At 44.0% G+C, this 26,520-nt stretch overlaps 1 protein-coding gene across 2 annotated transcripts in view; it reads right to left on the minus strand.

Annotated features, from left to right (window-relative positions):
- Window positions 1–672: 672 nt before the first annotated feature.
- LOC146587051 (uncharacterized) overlaps window positions 673–26,520 on the minus strand; it is a 42,277-nt gene continuing 16,429 nt past the window's right edge. Inside the window, exons 9-28 of one of the 2 annotated variants that reach the window (XM_085320256.1) lie at window positions 25,946–26,127; window positions 25,170–25,287; window positions 22,703–22,792; window positions 22,340–22,459; window positions 21,976–22,201; window positions 21,419–21,552; window positions 19,102–19,302; window positions 18,185–18,333; window positions 17,072–17,231; window positions 16,748–16,856; window positions 15,137–15,270; window positions 13,977–14,088; window positions 12,128–12,339; window positions 10,123–10,156; window positions 9,363–9,503; window positions 7,758–7,933; window positions 6,417–6,655; window positions 5,279–5,414; window positions 3,649–3,697; window positions 673–2,011 (exon numbers count right to left, since the gene is read on the minus strand). In XM_085320256.1, the coding sequence (XP_085176382.1) occupies window positions 1,869–2,011; window positions 3,649–3,697; window positions 5,279–5,414; window positions 6,417–6,655; window positions 7,758–7,933; window positions 9,363–9,503; window positions 10,123–10,156; window positions 12,128–12,339; window positions 13,977–14,088; window positions 15,137–15,270; window positions 16,748–16,856; window positions 17,072–17,231; window positions 18,185–18,333; window positions 19,102–19,302; window positions 21,419–21,552; window positions 21,976–22,201; window positions 22,340–22,459; window positions 22,703–22,792; window positions 25,170–25,287; window positions 25,946–26,127 (2,865 nt within the window). In that variant the 3' untranslated portion in view covers window positions 673–1,868. Of the gene's footprint in view, window positions 2,012–3,648; window positions 3,698–5,278; window positions 5,415–6,416; window positions 6,656–7,757; window positions 7,934–9,362; window positions 9,504–10,122; window positions 10,157–12,127; window positions 12,340–13,976; window positions 14,089–15,136; window positions 15,271–16,747; window positions 16,857–17,071; window positions 17,232–18,184; window positions 18,334–19,101; window positions 19,303–21,418; window positions 21,553–21,975; window positions 22,202–22,339; window positions 22,460–22,702; window positions 22,793–25,169; window positions 25,288–25,945; window positions 26,128–26,520 lie in introns of those variants that run through there. The other variant, XM_085320257.1, reaches the window with a different exon arrangement.

The following is a 26,520-nucleotide window of genomic DNA, read 5'->3' on the forward strand; positions in this document are numbered from 1 at the left end:
GTGCTATGGGGCAAGTGGCGGGCCCAGCCCGGGGTGTGCTATGGGGGAGGTAGCAGGCCCAGCCCGGGGCGCGCTATGGGGCCCAGCCCGGTGTGTGCTATGGGGGAGGTAGCAGGCCCAGCCCAGGGTGCGCTATAGGGCCCAGCCCGGTGTGTGCTATGGGGCAAGTGGCCGGCCCAGCCCAGTGTGTGCTATGGGGCAAGTGGCCGGCCCAGCCCGGGGCGCACTATGGGGCGGGTGGCCGGCCCAGCCCGGGGCGCACTATGGGGCCCAGCCCGGTGTGTGCTATGGGGCGGGTGGTGGGGCCAGCCCGGGGCGCACTATGGGGCCCAGCCCGGTGTGTGCTATGGGGCGGGTGGCCGGCCTAGCCCGGGGCGCACTATGGGGCCCAGCCTGGTGTGTGCTATGGGGCGGGTGGCCGGCCTAGCCCGGGGCGCACTATGGGGCCCAGCCCGGGGCGCGCTATGGGGCGGGTGGTGGGGCCAGCCCGGGGCGCGCCGTGGGCCTGCGCAGCGCGACCTCCTCTCCGCCCGCCCGGCGCGGGAGCAGGGTGGCAGCGGCAGCCGCGCCGGCAGAACGCGCTCCTTTATGGTATCGCGGCGAAAGGGCCAGAGTAAAGCGGCGCTTGGACGCAGCGACGACCAGCCCGGAGCAACTTCGAGCGAGTCCAGATCCCAACAGTTATTTCCTTTACTCCCCAAAGTCCGATAGAGGTTAAGGGTCCACCTTGACCCACAACATGAAACATACCTTGCTACTGCCACCACGAGGCAGCACAAGAGGGGAAGGACAGAGCGACAGGGAGGAGCGCGCAGAAGGGGAGACGGGCAGAGAGCAAACGCCTTAATGAAGCCGTAAGTGAATTCACGGGAACCCCGCTGCAGCGCACGGGTCCTTCCCACGGGGGCTCGCTCCGTCRCCTCCCAGGGCTTCTCCTTTCACGTCCTCACCGTGCGTGACGAGACGCAGAACGGCCACTTGGACCAACAAAAAAACSCAGGCCTTTCACTTGCCCCAACCTTTGGCTATGCCACTTGAAAGAAGGAAATTAATATGACACTCAGTAAAACAAACCCCTAAACAAGTGCAATTCAATACTTTTAAACTCCAAAAGTCTTTTTTTCCCCATCCCTGCTGAATTTTGAGCGCTATGCAGCTGCAGTCCACAAGGATCCATGACAAACCATTGTTTAGTGCCTTCCTGCTATGAYATTTTTTGCTCGTCCTAGTTTTCTGTTTTCTTCTTCTTCCTTTTTTTGGCAATGAAGATCYTAATTATTGTAAAGGGTTTTTGCTAGTCAGTTCACACTATCCCATTTYCCCTCTCCAAGCTGGTGAATTGACTCTCTATTATGGCTCTGGACTTACAGACACGTTTCAAGAGACTTCAGAGTCCGTCACTAAATGGATTTAGGAAGCCTTTCCTTTTCTTTTGCTTTAACCTGTTTCACTCTTTCCTCTGTTCAAAGTCATGTTGAAAAGTTGCTGGATGCATTCTGGAATTGTGTTCTGGACAGAGGCAGACTCCCAGGACTGTGTCTTTCTTGCATTTGGATAATTTGGCTTAATTTTGCTCTCAAAGGCAAGAAATGGGTATTATTCAAGCAAATGTTGCAGCCTTCTACCAAAGCTCTCTTGTGCTCTCTTAGACATACTCCTCCCAGGAAGCCAAGAACTGAAGCGGAGCATAGATAGTGCCTTGATTTGGCTCAGCAAATGGTAATTGAAGAGTAATTTATCAGCATAAGATTGTATGATGTAATTTGCTTCTGAATCGTTTCTGCAGCCTTTCATGTCGCTATAATGTCTGGCTACATCCACGTGCAAGGCAAAGATTACTGAAATACACAAACCACCCCCTACGGTACCTACTGTGCAGCCCAGAAGCCCCTTGCTGGGTGTGCATTCCCACTCRTCTCCTTTGCATCCATACTGGAGCTGCTGCCTCCTCGAGGTTCTGGGGGCTGGCACGTTCTCCAAGCACCGTCTTCGTCTTGGGCGTGAGAGAGATCTGCAGTGATTGCAAGCGGAAAAGGAAGATTAGCTCAGGCTGCCAGCCTGGACTTGTCACTGCTGAATCAGCACTAGTCTAACGAGCAGCAGCCTTTCCACGGGAATCTGTCACTGTGTCGCTGGACACATCTCTCATCCCCTCTTGCATCATGCCCTGGAGCAAACAATTGTCTTTCCCCTCTACTGATTCTCTTCATCTTCTAATTACCTGGATATTTTCACCTCTATCCCACACCTATTAGTTCCCCATGTATTTTGCCTCCCCTCTTTATCCTCGTGAGCTGTCTTTCTYTGCAGTTCTCATCTCTTCCCTGCTCTTTAGGGTTCACACTATCAAGGGGAGCATAGSCTGGCACTGCCTACATAGCTGTACTGAGCACCTGAAGACAAGAGAGGCTTGAAGCAACAGTGTGCTGTACCCTGATCACATATGCAAACCGCTCCCAGCATGGGCTGCAACAGGGTATAGCCCAGCAGAAAGCAAACACACGTCTGTCACAAACCTGCCTTCTGCCTTCCCTAAGCAGCAGCCGCATCACTAGACTAGCGAGAAGCACAATGAATCTGGGAGTCATCCACTCTCTCCCCCAAGCAGCTCTTCTGTTCACCCACATGATTGTCTCCAAACGGGAAGCAGCACTTYAGTGGTTTCACACCCTCACAACAGTGCTTCTGAACTGTATCTGAGTCTTACTATTAAGACGAAATGAGGTATRACAAGTATTTTCTGCAGTCACTGGAAATTTTTAGTCCTGACGTATCAGGATGGAGTGAGGAAAACCACAGCTCAGCTGGTGGTGGAAGTAGTAAGGGAGGGATGAAGAACAAAACTGCTTCTAAAAGGATGTTGGCAGCAACAAGTAGGCTAAGGAGGATGTGGTCTGCTGCTCAGTGGGGCAAGGTACCTGATAACCAAGCACGTGGAAGAGGCTGAAGTACTCAATGCTTTTTTTTTGCCTTGGTTTTCACAGGTAAGGTCAGGCCTTCCCAGGTCCCTGGGTCTAACGACAGAGTCTATAGGAGTGAAGCATCACCCACCACAGAGGAAAGTGGAGCTGGGGAGCACTTCAGCCAGTTGGGCAGACACACACCCACAGCACTGGATGGAGGCACACTAAGGTGCTGAGGGAGCTGTTGGTGACCTTGCAAAGCTGCTTTCACCTCCTAAAGCTCCTGGCAATCAGGAGAGGGTCCTGAGGACCAGCACAAGCAGTGTCACACTCGACCAGATTCTCCTTGCCCTTCTCAAAGGTAACAGCTCAGCCTCACCTCAGTCCCTGGGAAGGGCATGGAAAAAATCCTCCTGCAAGCTCCATCTAGTCAGGGGAAGGAGGAGGAACAGTCTGGGAGCTGCCAGCCAGGGTTTGCCAAGGGCACATGGTATGCGACCAACCTGCCCGCCTGCTACAAGGACAAGTGGACCATCCAGGAGCCAAGTCACTCCTTGTCTCTGTGCCTGCACCCGCGCTGTGAAACAAAGCGGAGCCGAGGCTCCAGAAGGCAATAGCCCATTTTGATCAGAGCAGACGGGATAATACACATGTGCTTGATCYGCTGTAGCGGGGGATGAGACCCCAGACTGAACGTTTTGAGCGTCTGCACCACAGTGAACGTACACTAGCTACTGTCACTCACCTGTTGAGTGCAGGATAAGGAACGCGTCTGTCTCATGTTTCACCTCCGCCTGAGGAAAGAATTCAAACCAGCCGGTTACATTTATTATAGTGCACATCACTGGCAGCACAGTTTGTGCCCTGAGCTGTTCTTGCTCCTATCACTCTGGGCTCAGCAAGGCAAGAGTCCCAGGAGCTGTCCCTGCTGCAGCTGTTCAGCTTTTRGAGCAGTTCTGCCAGCAATCTGCAGAGGCTAAATAAGCTGAGGAATAACTAACGATTATGTGAAGAGCTCCTTTTAAAAACTTCTCAGTTTATCTACTTCTGCGTGTGTGAGAAGCCAAAAGCAAGTCTTTACTGGATCTGAGCTGGCCAGATGAACAGTAAGGCATTTTCTCAGATGCTACTGTAGACTGCTCCTTGAGTTCTGCAGCCTTTATGGCTTAACTTCTCAAAACAACATTAGCTAGTCCTGCACAAGGCCATGGCATGGAGAATATACTTTGCTTTGTTACAAGAACTTATACGGATAAAAGCATTACAAGGAATGYATATGTTCCACAATCACAACATTCCATAATATCAATCATAATTTATTTTTACAAAAAGATTTTTGCCGTTGTATGTCTTGATTCTGCAAACAAGATGATGAGCTGGAAGACAGAACTTATCACTCAGGAGAACAGTCACTGAACTGAAGACTCCGTTTTCAGATCAGTTGTCTGGTTTCAAATAAACTACAGTCATCACATGGGTTCCACATTCTCTGTTTTCRCTTTTGTTTTAATGAAGAAATACATTTATTTCCATCAGAATTTCTTCATAAATCTCAATTTTCCACAGAGCTTTTCATTATATTGTTCAGGACTGATTAGTCATGTTACCCCAAAGCTGGCATGGTTCAGAATTTAAGAACCAGCTGCTATAACAGCTGAGGAAGTATTCCATGTTATTGTGTGAAGGAGAGAGAATAGAGATGTTCAAAGGCCACTGAGMAGAACAGACTTGAGAATTTATTGTATTTCCTTAAGTCAAACACAGGTACAATCATCACCAGCTGGCACAGGTAAAACTGAGCTGTATCTAGGGTCAAAATAGCTATTTCTGTCCTGYAGACAGGCAGGTTCTTCACAGGCAGTCACCTCTACAAAGTGCCTTGTTGGGTTGTGGCCTGAGAGGAAGCTGGCTCTTCAAACTACTACAAGATCAGCACAATCATCCATGCTACTGTTCACATCAGAATTTAACCTGTTACTCGTTTCATTATTTTGCTGAGTAATTAAAATCTGACCAAAGCCATCCTAATTTCTACTGTGATTTGATCATTGCATYGTAACATCTGTAGTTAGCCAGTTAACACTGCACCAAACAGCTCAGCAACATTCTTTGCRTAAGTCCATCTTTCTTGGCCATCCTCTAAACAGCAAAGGGGGGCACCCAGATGAACCCACTCCATCCTGTTGAATTTACAGTCCAGCTGACTATGCTTTAAAACTGATAACGGGGTCCTTCAAAAAGGACATTTCTTTGTCAGACATATGGAGAATAATCGCACAAAACCAATGCTAAAATTCAGAGTACGTGAAGCCCTTGACGAAGGGCACTTGCAGTATGTTTACAGTGTGGGGCCCACGTTTAGAGCAGTTTGGTACCTTAGATGAGGATGTGCCTTGAAAGGAAGCTGTAGTCCACTGGTAACATCCTTGCAGGCCTGCTCTGCTTGTGCTCACTGCTTCACCTGGCAAGGTGCTTTTCACCGAGATCTCCAAACTGCCAGGTATTTGCTGGCTGAATTAAAAGAAAAATGTCACCAAGAAAAGACATTTCAGCAGCGTAARTCTCAAAAAGCAGAAGCAAAGACAGAGCTGTTGTTGTCCTTAATTCCAAACCTACCAGATGCCCAGAAGCATGACAAAGGTCTTGTCCCTAGAGAGGAGCAACCAGGAACTCCCCATGGCACATAAGGCAAAACAGCTGCACAGCAATAACATCTGTGCTAGATAAAAGGTCTGAAGGGTAGACCTTTAATAGGCAGGGATACATTTCAACTGCCTCTCTGACAGGAAAAGGCTAGAGAAAAAGGTCTGCTATAACATGTAAACTTGTGAATTTAGAACAATTAGTAAAATTAATGGTAATTAACACAGCTATGCTGAAAACAGGTCTTTGCATCTCTGTGCTTTTGGAAGCTCCACTACAAGAAGCAGCAGCTGCGACTGAACAGAGCTGTCCACCGCCCTCCTGAGACGTACCAAGCCTCCAGGATAGTGCTACAGAATTGTACAGTCTCCAATCCAAACTCCAATATSAAAGTCCTGGGAAGGCAGGAACCCACACAGCCTTTGCCTTATCACAAACTGATGCTCTTCCTGAAGGTGGCAAAAATCTTTTCTCTCTGTACCAGATCCAACTCAGGATTCAAACAGAGACAATTTTGGAACCAGCCAAGCTATGTCTCTTGGAATGAAAAGGACTTTCTCTATGAATAAGCAGCCAGCTGGAGCCTCAGAACAAGGAGCATTATCAGACAAACTCTAAGCCATTCTGGGCAGTGCCGCTGCAAAACATTTGTACATCAGCTTTTATTCACATTTACTAACTTTCTGAACTTACAGTTGCAAGCACTTTGTCTCAAAACTGTAATTGTTTTGACAAGCACAACARCTATGCAAGTAAAGATGAGAGCAAGGGAAGGGTAATATCACATATTCTGCTGCTGCAGCCATTGGTTTCAGCTCCATGAAGCATCAATGGCTGAACAATGCCCCACTGATCAGGCAGAGAAGTTACCTCAGCAGGAGGTTCTCAGCTGGCTTCACTTCTGGGCTCTTTTCTACAGCACTGCCTTTGTGTTTTTTCTCTGGCTGTGACAGGATTTCTCCTCCTCCTCCTCTCTTTCTGCTGTTTGTATGCAACCATGGGCCAACAGTCAGGGGTTGACATGCAGTGGAGCCAGCCACTGGTAAATCCTCTGGCAAACTAGAACCTGGAATCTCAGGAAGTTCTTCTCCATGAGCATATTTTGATTCCTGTGGAAAGTAAACAAAAGTCCAGTATCTGTTAACTTGAGGTTAACAGCCAAGGTTAGTAGATGAGGGTTGCAGCAACACCAATCTGTCACACATTTTTACTGGATGTTTGAATGTTTTGTGGGGACTTTTCAAGGGTTTTCATTTGCTTAAAAACAATTAACTCATCTCCCACATTTCCAAAACGAGAAAAGAGAAAATAAAAGAACAAACAAAAGGAATCTGCTAGTCATGCAGCATGAACACTTCACAGCCTTGCAATTCAGTTGAACTACAAGTCTTCTGCTTTAAGACTTTCAAAAATAGACAGATAGAGATTGAACCTGGATAATTCATGCCCAGACAAAAGGCTAAGTCTACACTGCATGAGCAGCAGAGTCCTCACACCAGATGCTGCAGTACAGGACTCAGCATCAGCTGTTCTTTTCCTTTTTCTCTGCAGCCTGTGGTCTTCAAGCCAGCTAACTGCAGAAAACCCTGGGCACCTCTGTACTACAACTCCATGCACAAGGGGCTCACCAAAAGCTCCTGAAATCCAGCAGGAGCCACTCAGAACTTGTCACCTTACACCAGCTCTAGAATCAATGACACTTTCTTCAAAGAACTCACTAGTCTTTAAGGTCACTTACCCATAATGATGAAATTTTCTGCTGCTGTAGAATTTGATTTCAGAAAACTTTTTGTGCTGACTTGTTAAGCTAGAAATCTGCTTATTTCATACACAGTTCATGCCCACTTGTTTAGCCATAAGACATAAAAGTTTGGTGTATTAAGTGATCATCAGTATTTGGTTAAAGAGAAGTGCTTTCTCCTACATGTTAAGCTTTTGCAGTTTTTGAATAATCTTTTTTCTTTTTTTTCTTTAAACTAAAATAGGAGTCTAGTAATCACTACTTGTTGAACTGGTTGGTGGTAGAGAGCATTGCTGGCCTACAGGTCTTTCTCTCTCTCTCTCTCTCTCTCTCTCTCTCTTTAATTATTAGTCTGCTGGGGTTTTTTCTCTCCTCAGCAACCTATGCACAACTCTCTTTATCTGGTAAGAAGTGTCCAACAATCTTCCTGCAATATCCTACACCAGCAAAGAGGATGGAGAACAACTYACCTCGGCTGTGTAATACACCTGCAGAGATTCCAGTTTCTCTCTTCCCTGCTGAAGGCTCAGCTCGCGGAACCAGGGAGTGCCAGAGTGTTTCTCCGATACGAATTCCATCAATCTACGGAAAGACCCTGGGTCCTCTGGTGTCTCCAGGACAACAAGAACCTCCTCATTACCTAGGTCTGAAAATCATCGTAATTAAACAACTGTACAAAAGGCATCAAAGAAATGCCTTCATGTATTGAATATTAACAGTGTTGTTACTTTTTCTCCTGCATCCTATTTTTCACATGCTGCGATGACATCAGACCAGCTTTGTAATTTAGGTCCATTTGCATTTTGATTTAAAATGTCCTCTCATCATGGGACTTGCTGCTATAGAAGTATAATGCCCCCAGGTCCACAGAGCAACCCGTTAGAACAACCACGGGATCAGGTCAATAAAGCGAAATGGAGGAGAACTTTTGCTGTGGTGCCAGCTAGTCTGACACACATGCTGGCTGCAGCCAGGACAGAGAGGACATTATACCAAGTGCAGTAGGAGAGCACATAGAGGAGAAGAAAAACACTAAACATCCACTTGACATCCTGCCCCTCTAGTTAGCCCTGGGGAGGCCTCATCTCGAGTCCTGTGTCCAGTTCTGGGCTCCCCAGGACAAGAGAGACATGGAGCTACTGGAGAGAGTCCAGCGTAGGGCTACAAAGATGATCAGAGGGCTGGAGCACCTGCCCTACGAGGAACGGCTGCAAGAGCTGGGCCTCTTCAGCCTGGGGAAGAGAAGVCTGAGGGGGGATCTKATCAATGTGTACAAGTACCTGAAGGGAGGGTGTCAAGGGGAYGGGGACAAACTCTTTTCAGTTGTCCCCTGTGACAGGACAAGAGGCAATGGGCAGAAATTGAAGCACAGGAAGTTCTGCCTGAACATGAGGGGGAATTTCTTCCCTGTGAGAGTGACGGAGCCCTGGACCAGGTTGCCCAGAGAGGTTATGGAGTCTCCTTCTCTGGAGATCTTCAAGGCCCGCCTGGATGCAACCCTGTCTAACGTGCTCTAGGTGACCCTGCTGAGCAGGGAGGCTGGACTAGATGATCTCCAGAGGTCCCTTCCCACCTTACTGATTCTATGATTCTATGACATACTCTTCCATGCTCCCTGCACTTGTTAACAAATGCAAGAACTTTGGTTAAAGCAACAGCAGCCCCCTGAAATAGTGCTTTACAGGGAAGCATCAGGAGCAACTAAGGGTATTAGTGCTAAGTCCCTAAATAGCATGAAACCTATGAAGGTGAAAATGCCAAATGAGTTACAGAAGTATAATCTTCCTATGCCACAAAGGTTGGGAAAAGAAAAAATATATATAATAAAAAACCTCAAATTACTCCCATTGCCACACCCACACAAAACTATTCTTGCCTTTCCCTTTTTTGATGCCCCCACCAACGTGACACGGCATAGATGCTTTCCTCAATCATAGCCTACGTACTGCTTGAGCATGACAGTTGAAGGATCTCAGGCTCCAATTACAGACCAGAGTACACATATCAGGAAGAGGAGGAGACAAAAAGAGGGAAGTGTAGAACTCTGTGCAGTTAAAAGAACATATCCCACTCACTTGCTTTGGGTGTGCATGTTCCCCACCTGGAGTAAATACCATTGGCACCTTCAGGAGAAACGTGCAGGTTCAGATAATACAAATGGAAGCAACATTCACAGAGATACACGCTGCTGAATGGCACCACCAGGCTTTCATTCCCTTCAGAGGAAGGAGGAGAGTACTGTTTTAATCAGAGTTGGAACACACGTAGCAAAGTCCTACCTCAGCTTCCTAGGATAGAAACACTATTGTAAAACTCCCAGTTAAGCTACAGTAATAGACAATGGCAAAGGGAATAAAACGTAGTTGGTTTAATTCAAAGCAAGTCAGTCATTGGGAGCCTTGGTGCAGACTTCCCACAGGAAAATCCAAACACTAGTTAAATGGATTTATACACGTTAATAGTTCTGGTTAATAGGTTAGCAGGTTATGCACCTGGAGAGGCTCCCAGATGAAAGTTTGAGTCTGCCTTTTTTGGAAGTGCAGGTAAAGTAGCACTGGAAATGTGTATGTGCTCTGCTGGGGGAGTATGGATGTACGGATGTAGCTTGTGGGGCCAGATGATCCAGTGTGCGAAATGACTGAGAAACAACTGCTCTGCCTGTGTAGGAGGACACATCTGCTGACCCAAAGCTTCACAACTACAGCACAATCTTCTCTTAGGAGTTCAAAACACAGACATCAAATTCCAGACTCTACAGACAACCTCTCCATTTTGCACAAGGGAGAAGGGAAGGTGAGGATGAACAATAAATAACTATGATTACAAATTACTGACCTCTGAAGCTGATGGCGATTTCTTGTACGGATATCTTAAAGACAAAAGGGACAAATATTCTTCATTAGATGACAAATTAAGAAATAGTAAATAGAACAGTCAAAATACCAATCCATTTCAAAGCAAAAGACATAAGTTGTGTTCATTTTACTATTCCGGTCCCAGGAAATAAGTCTGAAATTCTGCTCATGATTCAGTGATGTTTTTAGGAACATCAGAAACTATTCTTTGTGAATGTCTAAATTTAATTTTGCTAAAACTATTTGTATACAAGTCAATGAGTTACTTAAATACCAAATAATGAAGTCTGCTGTTAAAGAACAAATGTATAAAGGAAGGAAGCAGAATACGAAGAATGTGGAAAAAGCAAAAAATTTTCCTTAAAGTAATAATTTGGACTGAAAGCTTAAAAGTTAACAAGTGTCTCCAAACAGCACTAGTTCTATAATCCTGCTGACTACTGTAATCTCACAACTCATTTTTAAGACAGGACATAGTACACTTACACTTTTCACAGTAGTGAATCAGAACTTCACGAGGAGTTGTGTAAGACCAGTAATTTTGAAAATAAACTATATATTACGGGACAGCAGAGTTCACTGCCCTGTGCATACTTTTTTTTTTCTTTTCTTCGTCATAAGCAGAAAATAAAGCTTGAATGTTATTTTTTTCCTCCATGCTGACATCTGAGCAATTGAGTGAGGGAAGTAATATCTGCCTTAGTGGATTTACGAAGTGGGATTGTAGGAAAGTAAGTTCTGGTTTGTGAAAGCATATATGGATCTATCATATTAAAGTATTGAAAAAAAAATAGATTCTGAAACATAAATGAAATTTTACATTTTTCTAACAATCAATCCTTTACAAAAYATTTCGGTAATACAAGTGTTTTTCTTAACGTTTCTGAATGAAGACATGTAAAGAAAAGTTGAAGTACCACTTAAAAGTATTTTTCCTCAACTGAAGCATTGTTAAATTCATCTTACATATCAGCAGATACAGCATAGAAGAAAAGAAAAAAGTAAATAGCATTTGCTAAATAAAGCTGCTTCAGAAAGAAGGTGCTGAGATTGTAACCAGGCTCCTGGCAGGCTAGAAAGATAAGTTAAAAGACAATTAGGGAATAATTTCAGAATACACATCCTTCTGCAGCTAACAGTTTTTAGTGTCATGGACAAGAGAGAACACTGAAGTGACCAGTACTGCAATTCCTATCTTCTTTGGAGCTTTCAAACCTTCACTATGACTTGCAAAACACATAACATGCAAGGAAGCCATGGATTTTGCAGGTCCACCATAAATAAGTCCAAATTTAATATCAGGCCAGCCTAGAAGATCTCAAAGAAACCTAAATTTTATGGCTGTCCAATGCCTGACAAAATGGAGAAATACCAGGGTCTAAAAAAAAAAAAATTTTCAAAATCTATCTGAAATTTTATGAAAAGCACTGCAGCAAGCTGCTATGCATAGAAGAAACTTTAGGCAGAAGAGAAATTCAATTAAAAGAGGAAATTTTGTTACAATCTGAATCAATGGCAAAGCAGCCCAGCTTCAAGTCTGCACTAGAATAAATAGTAGCCAAGAAACCCAGCTTCCTCAGATAAAACATGCAGAAAGAAGGTGCACACCAGTGAGCTGTCATTTAAACAGAGAGAGGGGATACAGAGCCTAGCTGCGGTACTAGAGAGTCTCAGTGCAGGAAAGAAGAAAACATCATATATTTTGGCTATATAAACTGCTGTCTCCTGGAAGCAGGGAGATGATATATCGACCAAGATATTATTCTATACGTTTCAGATGTTTTTTTATTTTTTTTTCCTTAGCATCATCTATGCTCACTCTCAAAGACAAGAATGCAGGTTCATACGACAGGATGCTATGATATTGGGCCCAAAGTACCACGCCACTTTGCACATTTAGCCTTGGTGGGCTCTCTTGCACATCTCCCACTGCTTCTAACTCACTGTCCTTCCACCCCAGGGAAGAGAGGCTTTAAATGCAGTACCTGAATGGAAGCGATATGAATAAGTGGCAAAGTCCCAATACGGACAACACTGCACTTTCCCACGAAGTCTGGAGGTTCCCTGCCCTCCTGCAGCTCTTTCTCAGGGGAAGCAGATCTGGAACAGGCACCTATTTGACTAGGGTTGGGAAGCGCGTAATCCACGAAGGAGAGTTTACAAATCTGGTGAACTTTGGCACAGATGCTTACTAAATCTGAATAAAATATTAAAGGAAGAAGAATTACTGCTCTGCTTAGCAGCCTTAAATGATTCAGGACTGCAACAGGAACACCTGCAGGAAAAACCTACAACAAGGATTTCATGTATCTAGTATTGATTTGTGTTTCTTCAAGCAAGAAACTGGTAGCAACTGTAGAAGAGATCCCAATAAGCCATGAAAGCACTTTAGCAGAATAGGCAAATAACTTAGCTGAAACACTTTCCAGTGGACAGGCAGCATTTCTCATCAGTTTATACAGCACAGCTAATGCTAGAAACCTGGAGATAGAAACCTATCTCCACGACAGCCAACTCTACCACTGTAACAGCGTCAAGGTGATCCTCAGCTTTCTTCGAACCATAATGCYTTTATGAAACAAAACACAAACAGGCCTTTTTTTCCCATAAGGAAAAAAAACCTGATGGTCCTAACCCCAAAATCTCATCACAGTGTCTGAACTAAGAACTCATCTGYGCCAGCAGCTTAGACTTTCCCCAGTTACACCAAAGGAAGAGCCAGTTTTCAGCTGCCATGCTGTGCACACAGGGCTTTGCTTTCAGGTGGCTGATATTCCATGCTTTCCCTCACAACTAGCAGCTGTGTGTCACCACTCAGCATCCACCCAGCTGTGCCTCTTCCCAGAATACAACACTCGGCGCTGAATGTTCTGACTCACTTCCAGCTCTTTATCTTTTAATTGAGCTGATTATACTGATAAACAAATAATGGCATCATTAATATGCTCTCCATTCATTTTAAAACACCGTTCATCCCTAATAGGTCTGCAAGAGTAAGATAACTTTGTCTGATCACAACTAATAATAATCATTTTAGATAGGTCTTTCAAATTAACCTGTAAAAACAAAGACCTGTTTTTCCTTTGCCTTCAACAACTTGCCAAAACCACCATACCTCTGGAGGATGAATTCTTTAAGCAGGGATTGTCTTTTTGCTGTGAGTCTGTGTAATAACCAGGACAACTGAGTTTTGATCACTTCAGTGCATACATAGTACGTAAATACTGTTTTTTTCCTGATATTTTCAATTAAATGTCGTCATTTCTTTCAACAAGTTGCTGACGCAGAGAGAGAAATACTTGCTCCTCCCACCAGCTCACGCTAGAGGACAGGGCCTATGTTTTACTGCTGAGCTTCTAAGAGTGTCTTTGGTTTTCTTCTTTCAAAACATGGAAACATCTGTGTGGTTAAGAAGTCATTCTCACACCTTTCAATGTAACACACTAAAGCACAAGGTTCTGCCTGATGGTAAAACATGCAGATGCAGGCAGACCAAGTCTAACAAAGAGGAAACAATTCACACAGCCACACTAGGCAATGCAAAGTGCAGCTTGGATCTTACCTTTTTGCATGTGAAACTTAGAGTATTTCTTCCTAGCTTTGAAGGGAACACAATTTCCAGTAGCAAAATTTGGCACACCTCCAAAAATGCACAAACTACATTCATCAGAGATGGCAGCAGCCTCTCTGTGTTGCACCTTTAAGTCTATAAACAGCTCCTAACCATTCCCCAAAAGCATACTGACTTCTGAGAGGCTGCATATTTAATTTTAGCCTATCACTAAGCATTTTTGTAGAGAATAGAGAAAGAAGTACAGACATGGATCTCTCTACCTGGAACAATGTCGTCATTTTTCTGGACAGTCTTCAGTATTGGCTCAAATTGCCTAGTCAGGGATTTATTCAGATTCTGCACCAACCACTCAAAACTGGCACAGATGTATTGCTGAAAAAAATGTGACAGGTCATTAGGGTTTCATGTTATGCAGTGCTTTCTTAAAAAGAGATGCCAAGTTTTTCTTAGTAGCAGAACTCCTGCCCAGCAGCCCTCTTCATCCCCTAKATTGCATCAATCAGGATAAATATTCTTGTCAGTCCCCATGTAAGAAAAACTCAGAAAGCAATACAAAACAGAGCARGCTCAGACTGTAATTCTACAGTGAAACTCCATGCTCTGCTGCAACCCGCACCTCACCTACACAGCTTCAGGAAATAATCTCCAGCTTCTTCATAGCACAGAAAACCTTTCAACACACATCTGTAGATCTGCCTCTCCTTTCAGCTGACATAGTAAAGCTACTACTACACACTATACTTTTCTTCTARGTCTAGCACTCAAGATGTCTAGGTAAGAACAGCTCTCTTTCCCCAATTACATTCACACCTGGATCTCTAATCTGCCACATCTGAGCAGSAGGAGGAAGGATTAACAGTAGAATCTGCAGAAGCCTGCTGATTGCAGATGCCTATTTCAGGAGCTTGTTATTAGATGTGCAAGCAAACAACTAGTTAGACTCCTGCTAGTATTTCAGAAATACTGAGATCAAAATACACACTTCCTTATCAACTGGTACTAAACTGTTCTGAAGCTGAATCATTACAGCATTATTCTACAATCTTAAGTGTAGAGGGAGCTACAGAAACATGTGACTAATTTATAAGCTACCAGAACAGGAGATCTGCCATCATCCTCAATGGTTCCTTTTTTCAAGTCTCACCTGAAGATACATTAACTGCTTAACTCATGAGTTCAACAATACTTAAAAATACTCTGGGATTCATATTATACATAGGACATTGTGAAAATCTGCATCTATGGAAGCTCAGTTACACTTAGCTCACCTGCATATCATTTTACATCTTAATCATGATTTAAATACAGCAGCATGACTTAAATATCCATTATAGCTGCACAGTGCTGCAAGCTAAGCAGCAGCAACCACAGCACAAGGCCAACTACTTTTAAGAAATACCTTAATTCTGCTTCTTCTCACCTGCAGCAACTCAAGTTGTTGCTGTAATTTGTACATGGCTGTGCTGAACATGCTCTGCTTGTGCTCATGGATGTAATCCTGCATGAGGTTTTTCATTCTCTGGAAAGAACCTGGACCATTCAGCTGGTTACAAACTGTAAGAGAGACATTATTTAAATATCAGCACAATCTTACAAGTYTTAATGCACATTCCACTCCTTCAGAAAATACCTCCCAACAACATGCAGTAATTAGCAAACGGATGCACCAGAAGAATTACCATCTGCAGAGAACATAGATCAGAACTTGTCACACTGCATCTTGTAAGAAGGGTCCACATTAAGCTGTATGGGTATAGCAGTAGCCAGAGAGCCAAAGCTGACCTTGTAATTCAAGGCCCAAATAGCCAGACGGRAAATAAGGAAAGGATTTACTCTTCTAGGGATAAAGGCTACAGAATTTGTAAGGCAAACAGACTGAAGAACAGCTGTGAAAGGCTTCAACAAACACATCCACCCTGCTGCCTCCAAGGTCACACAATCCACCTCCAGTCTGATGCCATCTCTGAGGCATCTTTAGCAAACCCTAGTCCTTGCTGTGCGTCAGCTTTGAAGTCTACCACCACTACCGCAGAACTGCAGCAGCAGCAAGACAAAGTGTAAACTCTGCCAAATGTCTCTAGAGGGAGTTCTAAGCACACGCACGAAAAGTGCACAGTATACAATGCCTACTGCTTTTTCCAGCAAGCAACAGTCAACACATACCACTCTGTCAGCAACTTAACTATAGCTGGTAGGACATATCCTGGCCCTCTTGAGAAGATGCTAAAGCACCTCTCCCAAGGTCTCCACTGCTCCTAGAATTTGCCCTAAAACATTATACTTCTCTCATTACTAGACATTTCCAGTTCCAGTTATTCCTGACCTATGCAATCAGAAACCTACCAGTAAAGCCCTACAACCTATTTTAGCTTCTATCCTTGGTTCAGAAAGGCTGCAAAACAGAAGCAGCTCCTCCTGTTTGTCCATTAACACTTTTTGGCAAGTCAGGCACAGCAACTCACTCAGAACTCAAGCTACACTTCTATGATAGAATTTGCCCCGGTCAACAGCATTTACAGTGTAATTCTTAGTTTTCTTCTCTGGGAAGTATTTGGTTTAATGGATATTCAGTAATAAAAAGGTTAAGGAATGTAAGTCATGACTTTGCAACTGAAGCAATGGAAGAGAGGTGAGAGAATACCTCTCTCCAGTTGAGAGTACCACCTGCCAGGTCTCACAGGACCACTTCACCACAGAGGCCCTCAGGTGCTGTCTAACCTTCCCTGTGCTGTGGGCAGACCTACCCTGTGCACCCTCATAGAGGCAGGGCAACAACTGGAGCACAGTGCTCTCTCCAGGCTAACTTACCCTCAGCCAGTGCTCAGTAGTCTAAATCAGTTCAAAGCATCATGCCAATGCAACTAAACTGCTTCAACCTCCCAGCTAGGCCAAGTCTGTGTTTATTTACACGGACTGTACCATGCACAAGATCTGTGAACCCTAACTAGCAGAGCTTAGGAAAAGAGACAAAAAAATATCCCCCACACCAAGTGCAAAGGATCAAATTTAACCCAGCTGTAGTGCTCCTTACCTGTGTATATTGGTTTCATGCTAGCCTGTATTTCTGGTGTCAGGACACGAGATATACCACGCTGCCTTTTATTGATGTAATCTATCTGATCAAGAATGAAGTTACATAACTGAGAGAGGAAAATAGGAGGAGGGAAAAAAAATCAGAATATAGCTATGCAATAGTTCCAGCATTTCAATTAAAGCATCCACTCTTCAAGAACTTGCCAATTCAAGGGTCTCAAAATTAAGTAATTCAGCAAAATTTCTAACTATAGGAGAAATTTTTCTCAATATAGTACAGACAAGTTCTGAAGGGCCCCGCTCTCCAGGCCCTCTTGCTTACCAAAGCCTGAGCAGCTTCCATCTGCTGTCTCTGTATGAGGTTTACTGGATATGTGTTTCTGCCCTTTTCATAGAGTTTGTTCTTGAGATCTTTGAAGAACTGTTTCAGTTTATCCAAAATAGCTTTGCTGAACTGTTTGATAGACTCACCAAGTTTAGAGCTGGAAGAAGAGAAAGGAATACACGTGTCAGTGTAGTTACTGTGGTCACATGTGAGTGTTAAGAGTGCTCTTAGTGCCAGTAAACAGCTGAAGGAAGTAAATCATGCAAATTTAAGAGAGTGAAGGAATGTTGTTCTTAGGACCAACAATGAAGTCCCTGCTAGAAAAGATGGTTTTATATGTAACTAGCATTTACACAAAGTTCTTAGATGAATCAAGCAGTCTCTACTGTCCCTTACAGTCTGCGTYGGGCCTGTGTTGATCTGTCTCTACGCACTATTACTCGAACATCTCCAGGAAGAAGATCCCAAAGCTCTTTGTGCCCATTAAAGCAGCTATGCTTTGTTAGCTAAAACCTTTCATTGACAAAGAAGCCAACCACCGATCAGATTCCAGAGGGCTCTGCTATTTCAACATTTATATCACTTGAGTTACACGGAAATGGTTCACGTTATGAAACTGTAAACAGATGAACTCTAGGGTATTGAACTCTGGAAGATAACCCAAGTTCTTTCAAAATCGTACTCATAAATGAATATCTTCTCATCTCCTGTTAAATTTTGCACTTCAATTGTTCTGTTTCAATAGGTTAAAGTTTCTCTTCCACCCTGCCAGCGATGACTGGAGGAAGTAGCTCCCATTCTACAATTGCACCAAAATCAGTTGAGATCAGCATGCAGACTGAAAATAAAGCAATGAGCTGTCCTGGTTCTGCCACTGAGGAGAGATTATGAACTCTGCCACCTTTAGCATGTCCTTCCTGAGCACTCAAGCCTGTTATGTCCAGAAGAAATTAGTTTTGGAGAGGCCAGAGAACTTCCAYGTTGTACCTGCTTCCTTAATAGTCACTGGCATAGAAGGCAGTCAATAAGAAACATTTGTTCTAATACTAGTGGTATCAGAAATCTCTCAGGTCAACTGAAAACCTATAGTAAATAGTCAGAGGGAGGTACCTGAAAACATCATTCCAGGTCATGGAAATGGTGCTGTATATAGGCTCTGTGAGCTGCTCATTGAAATCGATGAACCCACACGCCACAGAGCTGTACACACCTTGACGGGCACACACAGCTCGATACGTAGCATATGGATATCCACAGTGCTGTGAAAAGAGGAAGATTCTATCACAGTATTTCAACATACACATTAAGAAGGCTGTATCAACTCCTAAAAACCTTGGGCTGAGTAACATGGCTGTGTCTGAGCAGCACAGGACTTCAGAGTGCTACATGGTAAAAACAAAGTAAAATTAAACAACATAAGCTGCTCACAGGTAGTCTGCTTATTTTGTTGATAACTACTTAGTCCACTGCTGTAGTAACCAAAAACTGCACTACAGTGGTACAGATGGATGATCCAGAACACGATTGAAGGATTTCATAAAGGGCACTATGCTCAATCTGTCACATGGAAGCCTGCTACTGAAGAGAAATAAGTGCATGGCTGCATGCACCATTTCATGCAAATAAAATAAAAAACAACAAAACCACTCATGCAGCACTAACTAAATGGGAAAGGCAGAGAACATGACAGTAGCAAAGAAAGCCTATCTTCACATACTGAGCAGCCAGCAATTAACATGCAGTAGTACATCTACCTGTATAAAAAGAACAAAATACTCTTTAGCATCCAGGACTCCCCATCCTAGTTCTATTGCTCTAAATGCTGTATAAGACACAAGGCAGTCTTCATTGTGTTCCCAAAGACAATTTAGGATAAGCTAGATTTTCTCTTTTTGTTAATACCACACTCAGCAAGCAACAAGGCTACAGAGAGCAAATAATGAAGCCYAAGTGGCAAGGAGCAGTAATGGTGCTGTCAGTCAAAGGCAGCTGCAGAGGGGCTGGTGTATAAAGCCTATTTATCTTACAGGTAACCCCCAGCTTCTGACTTTCTCCTCACACACATCCTCTGCTTTTCTGGCTCCCCTCTTCAGGTGAGAGAGCAGCAGGACTGAGAAGCAGTACTGGATTTCATGGACGCTGTCATCCACTGCCTCCTGGAGGAGCTCAGGTACTTTTGAGAGGCACGTCTGTACGATCTCTTGAACTTGGGCCCGGTGAGAGTGATCCTACAGGACAAGCAGAAAGGATCTCAACAGGAGCATACAACAAAAGTCATTTAACAAGAGGGATGTTCTCCCCACAACGTAACGTCCAGGGTACACCATCCCTCATCATCTGGCTGCACAGACAACAACCAACAAGCTGCTGGCATGGTCAGAGGGTGCCCTCTATACCAACAGCTCCCACGCGCCCAGCAAGCCCAGAGGCTCAGCACTCTGCCAGGCATACTCAGGCACACTGCCCTGGGAGGATCTGTGACAACCAGAGAATATAACCTGCCCACAGCTGTTCCCAGAACCACTACTCAGACCTCTGCTTGATGCAGACCCCAGCTGCTGATTTCATGGTATTGCATTGCTAGTGTCCAGAGACTGCAGCACTGCACAAGGGCAAGTGCAGAGTCCTGTAACTAGGAAGAAATCACCCTAGGCACCAGTACAAGCTGGGGGCTGACCTTSTGGAGAGCAGCTCTGCAGAGAAGGATCTGGGAGTGCTGGTGGAYGACAGATTGACCATGAGCCAGCAATGTGCCCTTGTGGCCAGGAAGGCCAATGGTCTCCTGGGGTGCATTGGGAAGAGTGTTGCCAGCAGGTCAAGGGAGATGATCCTGCCCTTCTACTCAGCCCTGGGGAGGCCTCATCTCGAGTCCTGTGTCCAGTTCTGGGCTCCCCAGGACAAGAGAGACATGGAGCTACTGGAGAGAGTCCAGCGTAGGGCTACAAAGATGATCAGAGGGCTGGAGCACTGGCCCTACGAGGAACGGCTGCGAGAGCTGGGCCTCTTCAGCCTGGGGAAGAGAAGCCTGAGGGGGGATCTGATCAGTGTGTACAAGTACCTGAAGGGAGGGTGTCAAGGGGATGGGGACAAACTCTTTTCAGTTGTCCCGGGTGACAGGACAAGAGGCAATGGGCAGAAATTGAAGCACAGGAAGGTCTGCCTGACCGTGAGGGGGAATTTCTTCCCTGCGAGAGTGACAGAGCGCTGGAACAGGTTGCCCAGAGAGGTTGTGGAGTCTCCTTCTCTGGAGATCTTCAAGGCCCACGTGGATGCAACCCTGTCTAACGTGCTCTAGGTGACCCTGCTGAGCGGGGAGGCTGGACTAGATGATCTCCAGAGGTCCCTTCCCACCTTACTGATTCTATGATTCTATAACRAAGGAACTGAAGGACTGGCTGAAGGAAAATCTGGTTTAGAGATTTGTACCAATTAACTTCCACATGCCCTAGCAAAAGCTCCAGCAGCTTTTCCCCCACGAACCACCAAATCACCTCCTGACAATGCACCATACCAAACAGCCAGATCTGAGGCCAAGGCCCCTCAACCACTTGGCATATTTTCAGACCAACTTCAGCTGCTCACCTCCTTAACCTGGAGCTGTGACTAGCAAAACCAGTAACATCCAGTTTGCAAAGACACCTCTCAAACAACTGTCCCACATTCCATGCCGAAACCAAGAGAGCCYTTCAGCCAGAAATCCACATTAAAAGGCATTAAAGCAGTCAGATGCTGTTTGTGGTGTGGCATAGCTCATTTATATCCTGCATTAATGACAGGTTAAACATTTGTCTTTCTCACTGTATCAAAGCAAGCCTACAAGACAAGCCTTGCTTTGCAAATCACAGCTGGGTAGAGACTAACTAAATCATCTTAATTTCTTCTCAGAGGCGACATCTGTCTTTCCTTCAGAGTTACTGAGTCTCACTATCCCTCATCTTTACTCTCAGTAAAAGAACTTGCTTTACCCTGTCATGTAAATGGGTCAATTTAAAATAACCGAAAACAAACCTGACTTTTCTGAGACCCATCCTCTCAGAAAGAAATTGCAGGTTTGAATTCTACACAAAATAAAAAGAATATGTAAATAGCTGCTCAATGTGCCTGTTTATATAAGAGAGGCCATCTAACAGGCCATACCTCAATGTTGTTGACTTCTATCCCATTGATGACTCTCCTTCTGGAGAGCAGARCCTAAGGTGGCTATCATCCCATCTTATGGTGTGTGTAACTCTACTGACCACAAAGCAACTCTTCCACATGGCCCTTTGCACTCTGGAGAATAAAACTTGGCAGTAGTTGCTTCATATCAAAAAGGTGAAGTTTGAAGTGCAAGTCTATGCTTACCTGTGCTCTCTGGTTGGTCAGATAATTGACAACTTGACTTATGACACGAGTCACATCTCTTATCAGCTTCTCTGTTTCCACCATGCCATGCTGCAGGGCAGTGTGAACTGCAAACTTCTTCAGAGCTGGGATTTCTGAACAGACAGACAGAATGGAGCATCACTACAAACTCTGACTTAAAGATCTTCCTTGAAGTGAAAGGAGCTCAACTAGAACCTACAAAATATCTAGCAAATGAAAAGCCCCAAACCCTGTATTTACAGGACAGTAGAGGATTCAAGAGAGGGTTCAACAATAACTGGAAATAAAGAAAGAGAATAAACAGCAAGGGAAATTACATGCTGCAGAATAGGAGGAGATAATGTGGAAACAGTATTTCAAAGAAACAGTGAAAGATGTAAAGTCTTTTCAAAAACAAATATATCTGGGACACATGCTCAGAACTACTACACTGCATCCTGCCACATTAAGTGAGAAGACCACTGCATTAGTGACAGGATACAGAGCAGACCACTACTAGCAACGTGACACATGAGCCGAGGTGCAGCTGCACATACCTGTATCCTCATCATTGTGAAAGACCTGGGGCTGTCCTTCTCGGAGCAATTTCCCATGCAGCTTCAAGTACTCTGTGGAACTGACTGTGAAAACCTGAAGTTTATTATGTTGGGATTCTGCTTCACCCAGATCACTTGCATCCAGAGTATTTAGTTCCACATCCTCCATTTCCTCTTCATACTCATCTTCCTCACATTCAGCTAGTGCAGCCTTCTTCTTCATTTCCTATAACACAAGCAACCACTTCATCTCTCCTCAGAGAGCACCAGGGTTTAGGCCAGAAGCTAACTGTAAAGGCTGCCACTTAAAGCCAGGCTAAGCACTGGCACAGAGCCCACCTGGCACTCTGCTTAGAGTTCATACCTGAAGGCCATTGATGAAATCCAGCCAAATTTGTTGCTTGGAGTACTTGTTTCGGGACTGAACACAAATCAGACTAATAGCGCGAAGTTTTGCTTCTTTCTCTTTCAGTAAGGCATTGATCTTAAGGACAAAGAAGAAGATTATGAAGGTATCAGCCCCAGAGACTGCACCACCCACAGAAAACAGAATTACAATAAAAGGGCAAAGGTATAATTTGGAAAAAAAGGAGTGGCAAATCTAGTGCATAAAGTGATTGTACAAGGAGAGTAACACTTGAAAGAGGGCAAGCATAGCAGTTTAACAAAATCCCACTTTCCCATCAGACCAAACAGCTGCTCAGCTCAAAGCTCCAAAAGTACACACTTTGAATTCCTTCTCCAAGATCATCTTCCTTAGCTCATTCTCCTTCTGAAATGAGGTTGAATTTCTTGCGTGAGGTCCCTGCCCTTGATGCTACAAAAGAACAGAACATTTCAAAGTTTGTTCTAAGTCTGGAATTCAACTACACAGCACCCCAGAGATCAAGCTACACAAAATACATACAATATGGACATCAACCCAATTTTCATACTTTCATTCTGGCTGTGGTAGTGCTTTTTGATGCTGTAGCACTTGGTGATGGTTCGATGTTTTGCTTTGCTATTATCAGAAAAAACACCCTCACCCATATACTTGTTTATGTTCTGCACAAATGCTTTTCCTCCTTGTCAAAGCACAAACCCCATGCCATTAGACAGTCACTGGTGATACTTGAAAGACAATCCTCCGAGAGACCTAAACCCCATCACAACACTAATCAYGCTTCCCATTCTCACACTTTCAAGATGAATCTAAACTTGAAAAGATAACCTCAATCTTACTCTGTCAAAGCTTCTTTCCTGGCATTGCCTATGGACCTGGTGGGGAGGGAGAGCAACGCAACCATCATCTAGGACATTGACAAAACAGCAAATACTGTAACTGTGCTAGCGCTCAGCCAGATCATGATGCAATTTATGCAGAGAAAACTTCCAATTCAGGAAGACCCCTGTGGTGTGAGCTGGCCATCACAATTTCCCTGCGTTACATACTAAAGGAGCAAAAACATTTCTTCATTCTTCTTCCACAACAATAAAAAGCCAATTAGAGCTTTAATAAAAAACCAAACCGTTTACTGCAGGAATTTCTTCTCCAAAGGAGAAAACAAGCTACGCTGTCATTGCTTAATGCATGACTGCCATGTGTTCTGATACTCTGTGAAAGGCATACTATATGGAGTCTATAAAAAGAATTAGCTAAATGCTGTATCATGTCTGAGCTGAAAATCCAGGAGGTAAAAGTAATTTATGCTCTACGTAAAACACTCAGTTTTGTTCATTTGTAACTCAGTATGGGTCACTAGCTACCCCTATTGCAAAGGTTTAAACTTCTAAAACTGACAAAGAGAGGGAAAGTGACACAGCCTGTCTGATAAGTCAGTCATCTGTATCACTAGTGTCACATATGATTTCTATAGAAAACTGACAAAGCAATGCTGCAGAACTACTAAATGTTGATATAATGCTGTTATAACATTAACAAATATACACTGTTGTAACATTAACAAATACAGGAAGTTCCACCTGAACATAAGGAAAAACATCTTTACTCTGAGGGTGACAGAGCCCTGAACAGGTTGCCCAGAGAGGCTGTACAGATGCCATCCTTGGAGATGTTCAAAGCCATGTGGACAGGGTCCAGGGCAACACGCTCTRGGTGATCCTGCTTAAGTAAGGGGGTTGGACTAGACGATCTCCAGAGGTCACTTCCAACCTCAATCATTTTGCAATTCTGTGAAATTACAAAGAAGTCTAAAGCCATGCAAAATATTCACACTGCTAGTCACGTTGTCCAGGAAAAGAGAAGTCATGGATGTAATAAGCAATTAATTTGCAGATAAGGTCACATTTAGCATGAGAAATCACATCACCAGAATTATGTGGAGCTTTGCACTCCCAAGCCATCTCAGTATTGTTTCATTTATATTTTTCATAAACAGCTACTGCTTACAGGAGCTCCAGTTAAGTTCCAAAAAATTATTGAATAAAAGGGAATCTGAGGAGCTCTGTAGCTGCTTTAAAGATCAGCTTGCATTCCCCAGTATCTGGCAACGCTCTGCAATTGGTAAGAATGCTGGGACACCCAGAACTGGCCTTCCTGAGGTCCTCTAAACTGTTTGTTTTAGCCTGAAAAAACTGCAAATGATAGCTCATTTATTCTGACATGCTGTAAATGGTTTCCTTGAAAGCAGCAAGATGACAAGGAAAAAAAAATGCAAAAGGTCTGTTAGAGCAACCTGAAACAAACCTGCGGATCTCAGGGGCTGGGATACTCCCTGCTGCCTGAGGGTAGCACAGGGCTACTGAGGGTTACTGTTACGGTGCGGAGTCTCTGCTGGCCGGTGTCACAGAGCACTAAGCCAGGGCCATGTCAACATGAGGGTAACTATGTCAAAATAGGTCCTGTATCCTTGTGATAAGTTATAAAATAACTTTTCATAAACTTATCATTAAATAGTCCCCAAAATCATAGGTCTTTTAGGACAGACTAAATCAGACATCAAAAACACAGCTGGCCCAAAAGCAAAAACCTTGGATAAATGATAGGCTGCAGTAATATCATTGCATGACTACCTTCGTTTAACACACACATACACACACACACAACCCCTCCCCACCACCAGCACTTGCCAGCCTTGCTGGAAGGTCTCATAAGCAACAAGTTACCCAGTGATCCACTAGCTGGGAATACCACGYAGAGCCAGGGCCGTTTTCTCTCTACGTTAATAGTTCATGGTAAGGCAGTGACTGACCTCCAGTTGAAGTTCAGCATAGAGAGCTTCCTTTTCCAATTCCATTTGCCCTCGATGATTCTCCAGGTCTTCCAACTCCCTTTCAATTGGCTCAATCTCATCTTTTAAATCCAGATCACTACAAGACCAAAGTTGAAGAACAGATAACAGAGGCAGAAAGTAAAAGACCAAAAAAAGAACACTGCAATTGGACTTGGCATTAACTCAGTACTTTTATAGCAAATGCATTACAGACACACCTTCTGTATCAACTACACTTAATAGCAGCAACGTTCACCTGACTTGACACAGCATCATACCAGGTCCAGTCTTTCTGGTGGACTGTTATATCCTGCAACTTGGGATTTTTATACTTGGGATTTTTATACTTTAGGATCTGATCCAAAGCCCAGAGCTATGCTGTACAAACATACCAGCCTATTCCATGACAGCTACTATTAGCAGAAGTTAATGCAGAGACCCAAAGCAGTGCAGCCATGCTAGAGCTGCACTTTGGTCAAGGTAATTATCCTGTCATCATAGCACTGTAGTCACTAAATTACAACCCATATCTCTACAATGCAATGTAGTTTTCTTGGCTTCTACACCAACTCAATCATAGCTTATATCCACAAACACATTTCTTCAGCATGTAATTGTAATCCCTCCTATTTTAGGAATTTAAGTGCAGTTCTTAGGCTCCCAGCAAGTTTCTGAAGCCATCAACAATTTCGCAGAGACTTGGCAATTTCCATTACTTTGTGCAAGATGTGAATTTGCATAGGATTAGAAGTTACCTGATTATTTCCGAAATGTTGAAGGCATCAGTCTTGGTGCAGATGAAAGCCAAGCGCCTGTATTGGCCATCCATGAGTAGCTGCCTCCGCAGGTTGATGTTCAGCATCTCTTTGGCTGTCTTGTCATCTACAGCTCTATTGATGTTGGCCACCACCCACACTGCATTGCAGTTTTTTAGATACTGGAGAACAAAAACACAAGCAAGTTTCAAGGAAAGCTACGGTGACTCATTCCAAAACAGAAATATTTCAGACAGCTCCTACTACAAGACGACTTTAACTGTCAAAAATTGATATATTTAAGAAACGTTTTTTCTGATGTCCTCAAAACTGAACAGAGCTAAACAAGGGTCACTTCACAGAATCGCGAAGGTTGGAAGGGACCTCTGAAGATCACCTAGCCCAACCTCCCTGCGCAAGCAAGGTCACGCAGAGCATGTTAGACAGGGTTATATCCAGGCAGGTTTTGACTATCTCAGAGTAATTATTCAGAGTATCTCAGAGTAATTGCTAGTGGAAGTTCCAACTGGATAACGTACACAAACAAAATTCCCAATTCACTTATACAAGAACTA

This window comes from Rhea americana, unplaced genomic scaffold (genome assembly GCF_003343005.1).
Source record: "Rhea americana isolate MKP2758 unplaced genomic scaffold, rheAme1 scaffold_620, whole genome shotgun sequence".
Taxonomy (NCBI): Eukaryota; Metazoa; Chordata; class Aves; order Rheiformes; family Rheidae; genus Rhea; species Rhea americana.